Source organism: Pleurodeles waltl, chromosome 1_2 (genome assembly GCF_031143425.1).
Source record: "Pleurodeles waltl isolate 20211129_DDA chromosome 1_2, aPleWal1.hap1.20221129, whole genome shotgun sequence".
Lineage (NCBI taxonomy): Eukaryota > Metazoa > Chordata > Amphibia > Caudata > Salamandridae > Pleurodeles > Pleurodeles waltl.
The window spans coordinates 703,220,266-703,237,912 of NC_090437.1; the positions used below are offsets into that span (position 1 = coordinate 703,220,266).

The 17,647-nt window shown below is 44.0% G+C and overlaps 1 protein-coding gene across 6 annotated transcripts in view; it reads left to right on the forward strand.

The window, feature by feature from the left end:
- Positions 1 to 17,647, forward strand: part of ARFIP1 (ARF interacting protein 1) — a 359,169-nt gene that overhangs the window by 135,148 nt on the left and 206,374 nt on the right. For all 6 annotated transcript variants that reach the window (XM_069242703.1, XM_069242714.1, XM_069242723.1 and 3 more), the window contains one exon: positions 5,786 to 5,894. In XM_069242703.1, coding sequence (XP_069098804.1) covers positions 5,786 to 5,894 — 109 coding nt within the window. The remainder of the gene's footprint in view (positions 1 to 5,785; positions 5,895 to 17,647) is intronic.

The window sequence follows — 17,647 nt, forward strand, 5'->3', positions numbered from 1 at the left end:
CACACAATGCTGTTTTCTAACTGTTCTTTATAACTTCTGCTGTAATATACCGCCCTTAAACGGAATAATTGATCCCTTTTTTCTTTGCACTATTTTCGAGTGGGTGTTTTTTCGCAGTATTTCCTTTTGCGGATACTTATTCTAGAGCCTAATGGAAAAATGAAGATAATTGTGAAGTTAGTGTTTCTGTTGTGCCCAGTTTGGTGACCATTCATTTCTCCAGCCGAGTATGGTATGCAAGCTTAGACCACTTTGTTCAGCTGCTGCATTTGTGTAGCTCTAGTAGTGCAGCAGGTGAAGTGACTTTGGGGTACAAGGGTGTGAAGGCCCCACTGAAGTCCAGTGATGCCTGTCATTTCACACCAAACTGCTTGCTAGCACAAGGGCCCATGGGACTGTTGTTTTGTGAGTCACTCCGCGTGTCATACTCTACATTTTATCAGTTGTAAACTGTTGCTCTCACCAGACATATTGTCACAGTGCATGCAAAATACTTTCAAGAGATTAGTAACATTGCACGTGGGACAGATTTAATACTTTTAAAAAATATAATGCAGGAAAGAAAAAGCTGAAAAATGCTCAGTGCTGTTAATGCGCATGTGGAATCACCTTCATCCTGCACTGCTTCTAAATCGACTGCGTGCTGCCACAACTCTGAGATTTTTCTCATTATGTATGCCCATAATGTTCCCGCATGGTGCAGCCTCCCTTACCACTTAAGCACAAGGGATTGGTGTGTGTATGTGTCTTTTGTTTGGGGGGCAGCCCCTTGGGCAAGGGTCGCTCCCCATGTGGGTACATTACTGTTGGCCATTTCTGCCCCTATTGGGGGCAGATCGGCCTATTTTTGTAAAGCTCATCTGCCCCCAAGAGGAGCAGAAAGCCCACCAGAGACCAGGGAAGATTTTTTTTCAAAAAAAGAGGGTGGGGTATGGACCCCCCCCCCCCAAATAAATGGGGACAAAGTTGTTCTGCCCACCGGTGGACAGATATGGCAATTACCCCCGATCCACTCCCTGGGGTGGGGGGCAGAAAGCCTACTAGATGCCAGGGAGTAAAAAAAATATATTACAAATAGTGGGGTGGTGGCTACCAACCAGGGCATGGTTATGTCCCCAGACCCAACTGAAGGGAGTAACAGTCTTTCAGCTCTCCTCCTGCACACTAAAACATCTTATCCCACGGCAAGCAAGAGGACATTTGATTATCTTGGGATTTGGTTTTACATTTGTGCCATGAGAGCTTGGCTAACTCTCAAAATCTTCTCATTTGTAATGGAGATGGCTGCACTTTTTGGTCTTTGGGGTGCTGCCATTTAGAACAATCTATGAGACCTAGACACATCTGAACACGAAACATCTGAACACGAAACATCTGGGTGAGTCCAGGGTGGTGTGCTCCACATGCACCCGCACCATTTTCTTACCCACAATGTCCTGCAAACCTTCAACTTTTCTGGAAATCACACATTTTCCCACATTTTTTAGATGGACTGTTCCGGAATCTGCAGGAATCCACAAAATTCCTACCACTCTGCATTGTCGCATCTATACCGGTAAAAATTCTGCCCCACTTGTCAGCCTCTAAACGTTTTTTTTTTCCAAACTGCCCTTTTGGACCCACTTTGGTTCCCCCTCATTTTCGACATGTTTTTGGCTCTTCCATGTCACAGGCACTTGGCCCACCTACACAAGTGAGGTATCATTTTTACCTGGAGACTGAGGGGAATGCTGGGTGGTAGGAAATGTGTCCCGGTGCGGTGATCCCACAAAGAAATGTTGGGAAAATGTGATTTTTTTTTTTAGCTAAATTTGAGGTTTGCTGATGATTCTGGGTAAAAAACACACTGGGGGGGATCCACGCGAGTCAAACCTCCCTGACTCCTTCAGGTGTCTAGTTTTCAGAAATGTTTGGGTTTGGTAGGTTTCCCTAGATGGCTGCTGAGCCCAGCACCAAAAACGTAGGTGCCTCCTTCTTCCCCCCTGCAAAAACAGGTAGTTTAGTATTTGATAATTTTGATATGTCCACGTAGTGTTTTGGGGCATCTCTTGTCACGTTTCCAGAACTGTGCAGCACCGAAATGTGAGGAAAAAGTTTTTTATTTTTTTGTTTTGCAAACTTTTAAGGTTTGCTAAGGATACTGGGTAACAGAACCTGGTGAGAGACCCACAAGTCACCCCATTTTGGATTCCCCTAGGTGTCTAGTTTTCAGAAATTCACAGGTTTGGTAGGTTTCCCTAGCTGCCGGTTGAGCTAGAGGCCAAAATCCACAGCTAGGCACTTCAGATTTCAGTGTAAAAATGGGATGTGACCATGCTGTGTTTCCTGTCACGGGCACTAGGCCTACCCACACTAGTAAGGTACCATTTTTATCGGGAGACTTGGGGGAACACAGAATAGAAGAACAAATGTTATTGCCCCTTGTCTTGCTCTACATTTTTTCCTTCCAAATGTAAGACAGTGTGTAAAAAAAAAAAAAAAAAAATTACATCTATTTGAGAAATGCCCTGTAATTCACATGCTAGTATGGAGGCCTCAGAATTCAGAGATGTGCAAATAACCACTGCTTCTCAACACCTTATCTTGTGCCCATTTTGGAAATACAAAGGTTTCCTTGATACCTATTTTCCACTCTTTATATTTCACCAAATGAATTGCTGTATACTCGATATACAATGAAAACCCACTGTAAGGTGCAGCTAATTTATTGGCTCTCTGTACCTAGGGTTCTTGATGAACTTACAAGCCCTATATATCCCCGCAACCAGAAGAGTCCAGCAGACGTAACGGTATATTGCTTTTGAAAATCTGACATTACAGAAAAAAGTTAGAGTAAAACATGGAGAAAAATGGCTGTTTTTTACCTCTATTTCAATATTTTTTATTTCAGCTGTTATTTTCTGTAGGAAAACCTTGTAGGAGCTACACAAATGACCCCTTGCTGAATTCACTATTTTGTCTGCTTTTCAGAAATGTTTAGCTTCCCGGGATCCAGCACACATTTCTGTCACTAACTGGAAGGAGGCTAAAAGCACAAAAAATAGTAAAAATGGGGTATGTCCCAGTTAAATGCCAAAATTGTTGAAAAATGTGGTTTTCTGATTCAAGTCTGCTTGTTCCTGAAAGCTGGGAAGTTGGTGATTTTAGCACCGCAAACCCTTTGTTGATGCCATTTTCAGAGAAAAAAACACAAACTTTCTTCTGCAGCCCTTTCCCCCATGTAAAAAAAAAAAGAAAAAGTTTGCTGTATTTTGGCTAATTTGTTAGTCTCCTCCAGGGGAATCCACAATCTCTGGGTACCTCTAGAATCCCTAGGATGTTGGAAAAAAAAAGGACACAAATTTGGCGTGGGTAGCTTATGTGGACAAGGTTATGAGGGCCTAAGCGTGAACTGCCCCAAATAGCCAAGAAAAGGCCAGGCACCTGAGCGGGGGAGGGGTTGAATGTTTTGTGTATGAGAGAAAAACAGGGAATTGTGCATATATTTCCGGAAGTTTCAACAGATTTGGCTAATAAAATGTCTCAATAGGAAATGGTGAATGGAGTACAAATATGTTTGTAAAACTAGTATCTGACTGAAAGAACACTGAACTGTGCAAGTCATTTGCTCAGAATTTAGGAATACATAATTCTCCTAATGTAAGTTTAGATGACATGTTTTTCCTGCAGTCCTATGCAGTCCTGCAGTCCTATGAGTGAGTGACTGATATTCAGTAGTACTGTTTTGTGGTATGTCACACTGGAGGCATGCACTGCTCTTTTAGTTTTCTCGAAACAAAAACAAAAAAATTCAAGTGACCTAGAAGGCAAATTATTAAATTGTTAGATGTGATCTTTTGCTTTCTGGAACTCTTATAATCGGTAACACCCTTTTTGGATTTCATGCTTGCAAAACCTCTTGTAAAGAGAAAAAAACTCATTAAGGGGGCTTAGAGCCCACCCATTTCTTTCATTTACACACCAGCTTGGCTCCCTTGTCATTCTTGTTTCCTTGCTACTTATTGCACAGCTACTTCTTCTGGTCTCCTGCTTCCTTCTGGGGGTTTGTATGTGTCCCTGCCGTGGAGCATGGACCTACGTGCCTGACGAGGTACTGTTTTTTTTATTTTTGGTGCAGCACTCCATGAGAGTACATGGTTTTGCAGGCTGTCTCTACCTGCTCCTCCCACTCTGTCCACATTTGTTGTTGCTTGCTCCATACCCCCTCCCAACCTCCATGTGCTGGATTTCATGGATCTGTAGTACAGCAGTGCCCCAAAGGTTGTTATCCAAGCAGACAGATTGTAGGCAATGATAATATAAACAGTAGACCGCAGTAATACTATCGATCTTCTCTGTGGTGGTGCCCATCTTGAATAGCTACAGGGTAGCAGAGAAAGGGAAACTGTCTGGGAAAGAAAGGCATATGCACCATAACTCCTATCTAAGTGTAGCCAAACGAATACAGTAGAATGGCAATCTTCATTGTAATTTGTCAAGGAAGCTGTGCACATAAAAACAGCTTAGAGAGGGGTTTCTTAAAGGTTGTCAAGGGGATAGTTCGTTACATAGCGAATTTCTTCTGAGAAAATCTAAATGGATTAGTATTTTGTTTTATAGAAAATAAACCCTAAAAAATCTATTTATGTGCTTTGTTTGTGCTACCAGGCGTTCTTCAAAGTCGTTGATGTCAACCAACTCAGTCTGATGAAACTATCCTATCATTTTCTGTGGGTTTCACCCGATGTTCTTCCTCTATGTTCATGTTGGCCCCCTAGTATGAGTACATGCTGTACTATTTCAAGTTCTTGAGGTAAGCAGGGCTAGTGATCCTTCGTCTGTTCAGGCAGCGAAGGATGGAGGACATGGGTTTCATGGAGGCGCACGATGCGGAGGGCTAAACCGGCAAGGAATTCACCAGCATATCTTGCAAGAAGAGCACTTGTTGCTTGCTCTATTCCTCCACCATCTCCTTCCTGTCACTGTTTGCCCCCTCTGACCTCTTGTTGGTTGTCCCATCCACAGGTTCCCCCACCTCTCTCGTCACTTGGGGTCACTGCCCCTCTTTGTTGTTGCCCTCCCACCATCTCTCTCTCTCTCTCTCTCACCCCCTCCACGTGCAGGCTGCTGCACAACATGGCTGAGTGGGGAAAAAAGCACTATGATGTGGTCAATGCTTTCGGCATAGTTCTGCTTTTTTTTTTTTTTTTTTTTTTACTTTAAGCCATGTTACATAACAATGTGCGCTGCTGTGCAACATGTAAAACATTGACAGAGCCAATAGATTTCACATAAGCAAAACCTGTTGCTGGTTTGGATAGGTTTTTTAGGGACTATTGTGTAGAGAATGGATGAGAATACAAAACTTCTCTCTTATAAATGAGAGCAAACATTGAAAGAAAAAAAAATATCAAATTGGCCTTAGTATCCCTCATGCTTGTAAGGTAACACTTAAAAATGCAATGTGTGTTTTTTATGTATTTTATGTATATGTTTTCGAGGAGAATACACGGGTGAATGATTTATTCTAGTGTGCAGTTTCATCACAGTAGAATGTGGTGTCATTTTAACCTCCATGTTTCATTCATCATATTTATGTATTGATTTATCTCACGTTGTGGTGTTTTTGAGGAGAATCCTCGGGTGAATGGTTTATGCTAGTGTGCATTTTCATCACAGTAGAATGTGACATTTCACACCCCATGTTTCATTCATCATATTTTCCTGTGAAACTAATGCAATGCGTAAATGTGAATTTATATGGGACCTTTATCCAGACGTGTCTTTCTTATACCTTGTTTACCAGGACCTGAAACGTGCATTACCACCCGGACTTGGCCTGTCTGAAACACAGATTACATCCCATAGTTACGATAGCACTAAAGAGGGGATCATTGAAGCAGGACCGTTTCAAGGTAAATGCTTTTGTTCTCAATATTTAAAACAGTAGCCCCTCAACTTGTATGTGAAAACAACATTAACATAAATCTTTTGTCTCTGTTGTAGCATTTATATAGCACTTAAAACCCTGATTTGGGTCCCCGAAGCGCATGTTCAGAATGGTAGCAGACTACACAGTTGTGGGAGTGCATGGTTGTCTGAGTGTTGACTGTTGTGATCCTATGTGGGAAGTGTTTTGTGTGAGCGACCGGTGAGGTGCTCTTATTTTGTCTTGGGGGCCCACTGTCTCCCAGTATGATCGAAGAGATGTCAGAATAGGTGGGCAAATTATTATGATTATAGTTAGGGCTAAAATATATAGGTAGCTATAGAGCACCATCCTAGACAAAGGTGCATTGGGGGGCTGTGTGCACTGTGAAGTGCAGAAATGACGTTTCAAGACACCAGGTATAGCTAAACTCAATATCTGCAGGGGTAGGTTGGCTGCAGTCAACTAGCTGCAGTTCCAAAATCAACTCAAGTTCCCTTCTACATTCCACTCTGGAATGGAACACATGTAATGCATAGGCGAACTTGTCACAACACAGAAACTAATACAAACAGTGCAAGTACACAATTGTTAATATGAAAATGAATAATCTATTATCACGATTCAACACACCTACTCATTTAACTAAAAAAACTCTACTTGTGATTTTCAAATCTTTCAAGTAATGATATCCTTTAATACTCACACAATAAAAGCAAAGCTCTCCATGTGCAACAGCTTCTTTCTAAACTCCTCTCCAACATCATTCACATTTTCTGCATTATCATCGTCATGCATCATAGTATTTTGACCAACTGAGTTACCATCAGACCCAACAGGAGGTCCTCTGTGTGCATCTTTAAAATTACCAAGATTTCCAGAGTTCACATAACCGTTCTTATCAGGTGCATATGACTGCAAGTTTCACTTTCACTGCTTTTATTCGCATTCACGGTTTTCATTTGTGCTTCATTCTAGCGTACCACTCTGCTCAAACGGCCCTACTCTTTACCTTTGAAAAATACTGAATCCTCGCAACTTATGTCACTAGTTGTGGGAGTGTGAATTTTGAATCACTTTTTTTGATGTAATCCGGTTTCGTGACGATTACCTAATCACCAGTATTCACGATTTCTAACTTTATCTTAAAGTTGCAATCACAGTACATCTTTGTTTTATTTTGATACGTCTCAATCTTTTCCAAAACGAAACGATCCTCCAGCACAGTCTTGTTCACCTTTTCACCCACTGACACGGAAACACTCAAGTACCCAGATGCCTGCCTCTCAAGAAAGTAAAAGATGCTATAACCAGTGTTTAATGCGGTGCATTCACGTAACTCCAAATCTTTGCTTGCAAATTACCCTTTAAGTCAACAACAGAAGCGAGGGCTATTTCTATACACTCTTTGAGAAATCTATTAGTCCTTCAGACAGACAATTGGACGATGGTGACTAGAAAGCAACATTGTGTTGTGCAATCTCTAACTTGTTTAAAAACTCTGTTCACTTTGTTCGCCACAAATTGCACACCATTGGCAGACAGTATAACCTTTGGCAAACCTAATAAACAAATCCCCCCGAGCAAAGGAATTGTCGTCTCTGTTGTAAAGCAACTTAAAAAATTATAGTAAATCATTATAGAGTAATATTCAGTCACTACAATCAAGTAACATAATCGATCTGGTAGGGACTTAACTGGTCTACCAGAATCAATGGCAATCTTATCCCAGGGCTTGCCTGGTAAAAGTACTCTGTTCAAAGGTGTTTTAGAGACACTTGCTGATGGAGCTAATGGCGTTTTCAGCAGAACTATCCATGCCAGGTCTCCTGTAATACGTTCTCATTATCTTAGTAGCAGTAATGACAAACAACCTTCGTGAGCACTCAGAGTTAAACTTGTTACGGTGGTACAAACTTAGCCTCTCATAAAATGCTACTTTCACAATTAATTGTGCATATACTTGACTGAAGCTGTTAGACTCCTTGTGCAGCACTCTGTTATCCTTATGTCAACCTTCTTCAGTGAACCTAAACAGTAGACAACAATTTTAATCCATCCTGCAACTTTTCTCCCGTTCTTCTGCTTTCAATACACCTTTACATATGCTAGTGGTGTCGACCCAGGCGACAACACATGCTGTGACATTGGAATACACGGATATGTACATTATTTCAAAATTCTATTTTTTAAGATAGGCTATCAACCTCACTAGTCAAGAAGACACTTTACTCACTCCTTTTCCCACACAAGATAGCTAAGGGTTTGTGGGCCACATATATTACAGATTAGGTTATTTACAGATAGAGTTTACATTTCTGTACTGCCCCCACACCAGGCGATGCATTTTGGTTGATTTTTCTGTAGCTAGGAGTTTTTACATGAATGTTATTCAGTGCTATGCGCCTACAAATGAGAGCGAAGAAGATGAAAAAGAACAGTTTTGCAATACTGCAGCCTATCCTGGAGAGCTCTAAGAGAGACATCATCATACTGATGTGGGACCTCACTGCCAAGATTGAAGGCGACAACACAGAGTATGAAGAAGTCATGGGCAACCGTAGCCTTGGTGACATGAATAAGGATGCTGTGTAGTCCCCATAGAAGATTACACAAGGCAATATGGGTGTCGCCAGACCATTCAACAGAGAACCTAATAAGCCATGTCTGCATTTCCAAAAATTTCCAGAGGTCCCTGCTCAATGTGAGAGTGATCAGAGGAGCAGACGTGGTGTCAGACCATCACCTTGTCGTGGCCAGGCTGAAGCTAAAGCTGAAGAAAGCATGGATGGAACAGACAAACTAACACCAGCAATATAACAACATCAGTCTCAAAGATGCACAGAAACAGAGTGAATACTCAGTCACCCTCGGCAAGAAATCTCAAGTCCTGCAAGAACGAGAGAGAAAAAAGCCAGTGGAAAGTCAATGAGAAAGAATCAAAGAAAAAGTAACACCACCCTGCCAGGATGTACTGGTCCCAAGAAACACCAGCATAAAGAATTGATCTCTACCGAGACTCTCCTCAACATCCAAGAGCGAAAGGAAAAGAAAGTCAACATCAGCCAAATGAGCAAAAAAAAAAAAACAGAAGCTAAAGGCGAGTGCACCAAAACCAACAAGAAAGCAAAGAGAAACTTAAAAGTAGATAAGCAAAGATTCATTGATGGTCTTGCCACAGAGGCCTGTGAAGCAGCAAGCCATTGAAACTTGAAAGAACTCTACAACGTAATGAGGAAACTCTGACAGATACAGCAACCCAGAATGACCTGTTAAAGACAAAATGGGAAGGTAATCATGGGTAACGAAGGCCAAAAGCGAAGATGGGTGGAGCACCTTGAACTGCTGAACCAGCCCATGCCACAGTCTTCACCAGGCAAAAACCCAGCCAACGAGGACTTGCCAATCAACTCCAACAGACTAACCTAGGAAGAAATACTGCAAGCAATCAAACATCTGAGAAATGGTAAGGCGGTAGGACCTGACAACATGGCTGCGACGGCACTTGAGGCAGACATTGAAGCATCAGTAGACATGCTGTACCTCCTGTTTGGAAGGATGTGGGAAGAGAAAAAAGTGTCATCAGACTGGAAAAAAGGGTATCTCATCAAGATCCCTAAGAAAGATGACCTGAGTGACTGCGCAAACTACAGAGGGATAACTCTTCATTCACCCCAGGCAAAGTGTTCAACAGAGTCATTCTGAAAAGAGTGAAGGAACAAGTTGACACTCAGTTGTGAGACCAGCAAGCCGGCTTGTGCAAAGAGAGAGATTCTGGACTGATTATACTGCAACGCTACACATCATCATTGAGCAGTCGATGAAATGGAACTACCCCCTGTATGTCAGTTTCATCAACTAAGAAGACATTCAGCAGCATGGACAGAGACACCCTTTCGAAACTCCACCACCACACACACAATAGTGTGTGCCAGATAAACTTGTAAGAATGATCAGGATCTCTTATGAGGGAATGACATGCAAGATAGTCAGTGGAGGAAAACTCACGGAAGCCTTCCAGGTGAGGACCAGAGTCAGCTGGGGTTATTTCCTCTCACCTTTTTACTTCCTGCTGGCTGTAGACTGGATCCTAATGACAGCCACAATAGGGAGAAGAAATGGGATCCAGTGGACACAGCTTGACAACCTGGACTTTGTAGACGACCTGGCTCTACTCTTCTATAGCCATCAAAAGATGCATAAGAGGACCGACAATGAGGAAGCCACATCAGCACAACATGGCCTCGAAATCCACAGGGGGGGAAACCAAGATCCTGAAGGCTAACACTGCCAGCACGTTTGCAGTCACTCTTGCAAGTGATGCAATGGAAGAGGTAGAGGCCTTCACCTACCCGGGCAGTGTCATAGATAAACAGGACAACACATATGCTGGTGTCAAGGCAAGAATCGGCAAAGCAAGGGCTACCTCCTTTCAGCTAATGCAGATAAGGAGCTCCAAAGATCTAATGTGGCAAAGGAAGATCAGGGTTTTTAACACAAACTTAAAATTGGTCCTTCTGTATGTAGCAGAAATTTAGAGGACAAGAGTGACCACCACCAACGAAGTCCAGAACATCATCAACACCCCAAATCTGCTGGCCAAACACCAAAATCAATAACTACCTATGGCACCAGATTTACCAACTCTCTATTCACGAAGAACTCATGAAAAGATGCTAGGGCTGGATAGGTCACACCGTTCAGAAACCTGCTTTAAGCACCACCAGGCAAACCCTGACCTGGATCCCTCAAGAGAAAAAGAAAAAAGAAAGGCCAAGTAACACCTGGCAGTGAGGCCTTGAGGCTGACTGCAAAGTGATGGGGTACACCTAGAGCCAGATTGAAAGAAAAGCCCAAGACAGATATGGCTGAAGGGTCCTGGTTGACGGCCTATACCCCAGGAGGTGTAGTAGGCATACGTAAGTAAGTACTTGCAGGAATAGCAAGGCCAAAGAGTAACCTTAAATATATAGAGGCTCCATAAAGGTTTAATAGAATTTGTGTTGTTCCGATCATACTCTGTCAATTCTATTTGGTGATAAACAGTTTTGAGATTAATAGTACTGAAAATGCTGACTTTGCCCAATCACACAAACATTTCTGCACAGTATTTTGGACAGTGTGTGGCAGTCAGCTATTTATGTTTTGTTCAGTGAGCATAAGTTGACACTTACCCTTATCACCTGTTTTGTTTTCTGCGATCGCCACACTGGAAAGCCATTCTGAAGAATTATCTGGGGTAGTAATCCTATCAGCTCAGATTTTCCCTAACAAGGTTTTTAGCTCTCTCCCATTTTGTGTGGCACTGTCGTGACATTTTTCTTTAAGCAGATTTTACAATTAAAGCTTTTAACGCAACCTACTTTGTCCACAAATACTTATTTAAATTGTGAAGATATAATTCTAACTTAAAACTCTAGTTCTATAAGCATCAGTTGACTTTCCTAGTCATCATTTAAATCTGTTGTTTCTTTAGTTTGCCCGCCTTGATCCCACCATCATAAGATCTCCTCCCTTTATTAACACATAAACACTTGTGAAATTAGCTCCGCCTCTAAATAATGTTTAATTAGAAAGCCCATCATTTCAATATCCTACTCTCCAAATGTTCAGGGATTGCCATCCATCAGTTCATACTTTTTTCCAAAATTTGTCAAAAGTGTGGCATGCTAAGATGGTTAAAGGGGAACCGTAATCAACCATTACAGTAATTACTACTTGTCCTGCCAGTAGGTTGCCTCTAGGCTCCTTGTCACAATGCACCATATTTCTGTTCACTAAGTTTAATACTGAGTTGCCCATTCTTCCTTCCTTATTAACACCACACTCACGTTTTCCTAGGTCTGTGTTTAAAACACATCTTTTTTTTGTCATATCCCATGCAATTTGATCTTGAAGAGATTTCCACTGCCTTGCAGTTGTTGGAAAAATGCTGTATTCTACTTTTTTACACCGGTTATTGCCTGCATGGCAGGTTGTAGAATTAGCCAGATTACTTTTTGCACCACACCTTTAACACAGTGAACCTTTTTATTTTGGCCCCCATTTACCTTTTTTGTCTTCAAATTGCAGCAGTATTGTTTTCCTGACTAGCCAGAGCATTGGATGAAAGCATACATCTTTCTGTGTCTTTGATCATATTAATTGCCACTTCCAGTGTGGGGTTACAAGAAACAATGTTTCTCTTGAGTTCTTTTAGAATAGCACACCAGAACTGTGGTATCCTGTTTTCTATTCTAGCCTGGTGTGGATTGTCATGAGGAATATGTGATGTCTGTGTGTACTGTGTAGGACAGGCCTCATAATGGAGATTAAATCCATAAAAAATTGTTGTTCCCGTTTTACAACCAGCAAGCAGTGGCAAAATCACTGTTCAAATCCCTTTTACAGCAAGTACAGGCACAGAGGGATGGGCCAAACTCCTTAAGGTCTCAAATCTCCCGGGCCAGTTCCCCATCCTTAGGCATTCACTGGCTGCTCACTTGTCAGTGGCAAAACATTTAGGGGGTCATTTCAACCTCGGCGGTCTTTTCACAAGACCGCCGAGGAACCGCCATGCTGAAGACCGCCAGTGGTGGTGGTTTTCCGCTCGGCAAATTATGACTGCTGGCAGCCCTCTGTCCTTTTCTGGATGGAGAGCCACCAGCAGCCATACTGGCGGTCGGCGGGGAAGTGGAGGTTGCTCCACCGCCCGTGAACAGAACACTGCCCACCGAATCATGTTACGTGATTCGGCGTGGCGGTGTTCTGTTGATGGGGGTGCTGGTGGCGGAGCAGCCCCCATGGATCCCGTCTCCTCCCGGAGGATCAACGGACCAGGTAAGTTGATCGTCCGTTAGGGGAGTGGGGTGGGGGGGTGTTGTGTGCATGCATGGGGGTGTGCGTGTGAGTATGAAGAGGGGGTGTGTGAGTGCGTATGTGCATGCAGTGGTGTAGTTTGTTTGGAAATGTGTGCATGTCTGCCTGTATGTATGTCTGTATGGATGTGTGCGTGTATGTCTGAATGTGGGTATGCGTGTATGACTGTGTGTGTGTCTGTTGGCATGTTTGTTTGTGTGTGTGCGGGTATGTGTGTTGGTGGTGTCTGCATGCGTGTCGGGTGTGTGTCTGTGTAGTGATGTCTGGGGTGGGGAGGGGGGTCCTGCCACCTTTGGGGGGTGGCAGGGGTGGGGGGTGTCGGGGAAGGACTCGAGGTGGGGGGAGACCCCTATCAGTGCCAGGGAAGGGATTCCCTGGCACTGATAGTGCTTACCGCCATTGATTTCATGGCGGTGCCCAACCCCATGAAATCCATGGCGGTCAGCCGGGTCATGATACCGCTGGCGGTCTTGTGACTGCCGCCGGGCTGGAGACCCAAGTCTCCAGCCCTGCGGTCGTCTCCGCCCTGGCGGTCGGTTCAGAGAAGTGGCGGATGACCATGGCGGTAACCGCCATGATCATGATTCCAATTTTTTTACCGCCAGCCTGTTGGCGGTAGGACCACCACTTCTCCGCCAACCACCAGGGTCGTAATGAGGGCCTAAGTATTGACATTCAAGCACTCATCCCGAAAGTCTTGTAATTCCTGTATGTTAGAAATGGGGTCTCTAGTTGGCACTCTAGTCAGGATGAGAGAGATAACTGCTCAGATAACCCCTGTATTCACCCCCTTTGCTAGCTTGGCACAAGCAGTCAGGCTTATCTCGGAAGCAATGTGTAAAGCATTTGCACATAACACACAGTAATACAGTGAAAACATTACAAAAGGACACCACACCAGTTTTAGAAAAAATTACCCATATTTATCTATATAAAACAAGACCAAATATGATAAAAATCCAACATACAGTAATCAATATATGTATTCTGCAAGATTTACTCAGAAATACAGATCCTTGATGTCGATGGCTCCTCCTGGGGCTATCACGGCGTCGTGCTCAACAAAACCAACCATTCAGGCCAGCCGTGGCATCGCAGGCTAGCTATTGTGTCGGGGAGACCCGCAAGCAGTACCTTTGGAATTGCAGGGCATCGTGATACTCACAGGGAGCTCCGGAGAGCTTCGTTGCTGGCGTCGTGCTGTTGGTTCCGGAGTTGGTGCGAGAGTCATCGGGCCCTTCAAGTCACACGCCTTGCGGATCGAACTCCGGGCTGATGAAGTCAGGAGCGCTGGCGTGGATGGTGTCGGGGCTGCGATGTGAAGCGGGCCGAAGCGATGTGCGCTGCACACAGGTCATGGTGCAGGCAGGGGCTCGGTGACGGCTTCTAGCGGCATCAGTGAGACCAGGGCTGTGGTGTGAAGTGGGGCGGTGCGATGTGCGGTGTCACCAGATCACTGTGCAGGCAGTAGCGTCGTTGTTGCTGAAGCGCTGTCATCGGTACGGGACGGTGCTTCGTGACCCTCAGGAGCGGTGTCCACAGGCCACGGTGCGGGCAGAGATGCCTGGTGATGATACTGGAGTTAATGATGTTGGCCTCGGTAGACCGAGACTGCGGTGCGGGAAGGTGCTTCGTGTACCTCATGAACGGTGTCCACAGGCCACAGTGCAGGCAGCGGCGCCGGTGTCAGCAGGAGCGACATTGTCAGGGATGCCCAGACTGCAGTGTGAGCAGGCGATGCTGGAGTGCGGGGTCCACAGGTCGCGGTGTGAGTAGCGGCTCAGTGAAGGCGTCCGATGATGGCATCAGTGAGACCAGGGTCGCGGGGCAATGCTGCTCCGTGCAGCATCAGCATGTCATAGTGCAGGCCAGCTGCCTTGTTAGCGGCGTCGCAGTAGTTTCTCCTCTTGAACAACACACAACACACAGTTCTCAGTGCTGCAGGTCGAGGAAACACAAGTCTTTGGTGTCCCTGAGACTTCCAACAGGAGGCAGGCTCTCCTCCAAGCCCTTGGAGAACTCTCTCAAGCAGGACACACAGAAAAGTTCACCCTTTACAATCTTTTCAAGCAGAAGCAATAACTGCAGGCTAGTCCAGCAAAGCAACACAGCAAAGGGACAGTACTCCTTCAGCTCTTTTCCTGGGCAGAGGTTTCTTTTGATTCCAGAAAGATTCTAAAAGTCTGGGGTTTTGGGTCATCTTCTTATACCCCTTTCTGCTTTTGAAGTTGGCAAACTTCAAAGCAAAGTCTCAATTGTTTGCAAGATCCTTCCTTTTCCAGGCCAGGCCCCAGACTCACATCAGGGGGGTTGGAGACTGCATTGTGTGATGGCAGGTACAGTCCTTTCAGGAGTAAGTGACTACTCCTCTCTCCACTCTAGCTCAGATGGCCCATCAGGATATGCAGGCTACACTCCCTGGCCCCTTTGTGTCACTGTCTAGAGGGAATTCACAACAGCCCAACTGTTAAACTAACCCAGACGGGGAATCCACAGGCAGAGTCACAGAATGGTTTAAGCAAGAAAATGCCTACTTTCTAAAAGTGGCATTTTCAAACTCACAATCTAAAAACCAACTTGACTAAAAAATGTATTTTTCAATTGTGAGTTCAGAGACCCCAAGCTCCACATTTCTGTCTGCCCTCAAAGGGAATCTGCGCTTTAAAGTTATTTAAAGGCAGCCCCCATGTTAACCTACGAGAGAGATAGGCCTTGCAACAGTGAAACCCAAATTTGAAAGTATTTCACTGTTAGGACATGTAAAACGGATCAGTACATGTCCTACCTTTCAAATACACAGCACCCTGCCCATGGGGCTACCTAGGGCCTACCTTAGGGGTGCCTTACATGTACAAAAAGGGAAGTTAGAGGCCTGGCAAGTGAGTACACTTACCAAGCGAGTACACTTACCAAGCCGAATTGGCAGTTTAAGACTGCACACACAGTCACTGCAGTGGCAGGTCTGAGCCATGTTTACAGGGCTACTAATGTGGGTGGCACAACCCGTGCTGCAGGCCCACTAGTAGCATTTGATTTACAGGCCCTGGTCACCTCTAGTGCACTTTACCAGGGACTTACCAGTAAATTAAATATGCCAATCATGGATAAACCAGTCAACAGTACAATTTACACAGGGAGCACTTGCACTTTAGCACTGGTCAGCAGTGGTTCAGTGCACAGAGACAATAAATCAGCAAAAACAGAGTCTAGTAAACCATAAAAATAGGAGTTCAGAAGGCAAAAAGACAGTGTAGACACGCCAAAAAGCTGCCAGGTCTAACACTGTAAGACAGTAAAACGCTCATCAATGTCAAAGTGTGCATCAGCCAGCACTGTGCTGGGGTTATTTACCATTTGGAACATACATCTGGACCCTGAATAAGACTTTGTACGGGATCTGACTTCCCAAGGATCTTCTAGGCAGATTATTTAGAGCTCTCTAGACTCATTAGAGTTGATGAATGACCTGAACCTATAACACTAGCTGTTAAGGATTCCTTTAGGTCACAGGTCTTCCTTTCCACTATATAGTTTCCCTCAGGATGATGGAGAGAGGAATAATGAACTGGATACTGTGGCAAAATTGCCAATTAATTTCACCCCCAAGTCCAGGGCCAGGGTGCACTGTATTCATTTTGAATCTGTTTTAGCACTTCAGGCAAAACAGCTATTGATAGGGTGCCATGTGTTTTATTGTATACTGCAGCGAAAACAGTACCCAATGTAACACAGTCTTCAACTGGGGGAACCATACCAAGTGGAAGACACATAGAATTCTAAATTTATCTTGGGGTCCCATATGGGAAAACACTGCTTCAGGCTAGTTTGTTGTGTATGTTATTCAGAATGGAATTTCCACCAGTTTGGCGGTTATCTTACCCATAATGGCATTATTAATAACTGGACCAATAGCAAGCACATCAAACTGTGTGTGCACAGATTTAACAGCCCTTGCTGAGGCAGTTATGATATGCATAACAAACTGCGTTCGGTGTTGATATAGTCTACATTTGTCTAAACCCCACAAAGTTCAGTATTATTTCATTGTCCTTAATTTGGATATGGTGTGTAGCTGGCTAAGACTGGCCAAGTTGCCCCGTCATTACTGAGGGAGCCCAGTCTAACATGTTGCAATGTATGTGGGAGGGCGCCTTGGAACTAATTCTGATGTTCCTGACATGTTAATGCTATTTCTAATTATTCCTAAGGTCTCTATTGAGCTGGTACTGCTGCCTCAGCGTACGTATGAAATGTTTGTGTGTTAGCGTTGACTGCAGAAAAGTGAACCCAGGAACAGAGGGCTTCACATTTATAAGCATCGTGTGCCTCAACCACGAGTGTAACATCTCTCCTCCAGTGGCAAATCCATGTAAAGTTAAATGTGCAGTTACTGTTTGTCTGCAGTTAATAGAAATAACAATTTAATGCGCCATGTTTAATGAATGATATTTAAAGAATTGTTCGCTAAAGTAGTAATCCTTTTAAAGTGTTCAAGCTTGAAAAACCTACAGACATAAATAGATGCTCCCTCTTAAGCTAAGGAGGGTAGATCCTTTTAACCAAGAATGTCTCCGTGTAGAGGTGAAAAAGAGGCTTGGGCACACATGAGAAAGCTACTCACGACACCCTTTAAATAAGTATCTGACCTAAAACATTGGTGGCACCGTGTTATACAGTTTCTACAAATAAAGCTGGACTGTGTATTAGGCCAACACTACTTCAAGGTGCAGGTACTTAGTCAGCATACACCATCAGTAAGTGTTGGTAGGTTTTTGGCTAGCTCACAGTACCACATCCAACTCCTAAACTGATGAGGGAAAGATGTTGTTGCAACCTTGAACATAACACTCTGATTCCCAAGGAATCTGTGGAAACCCATCT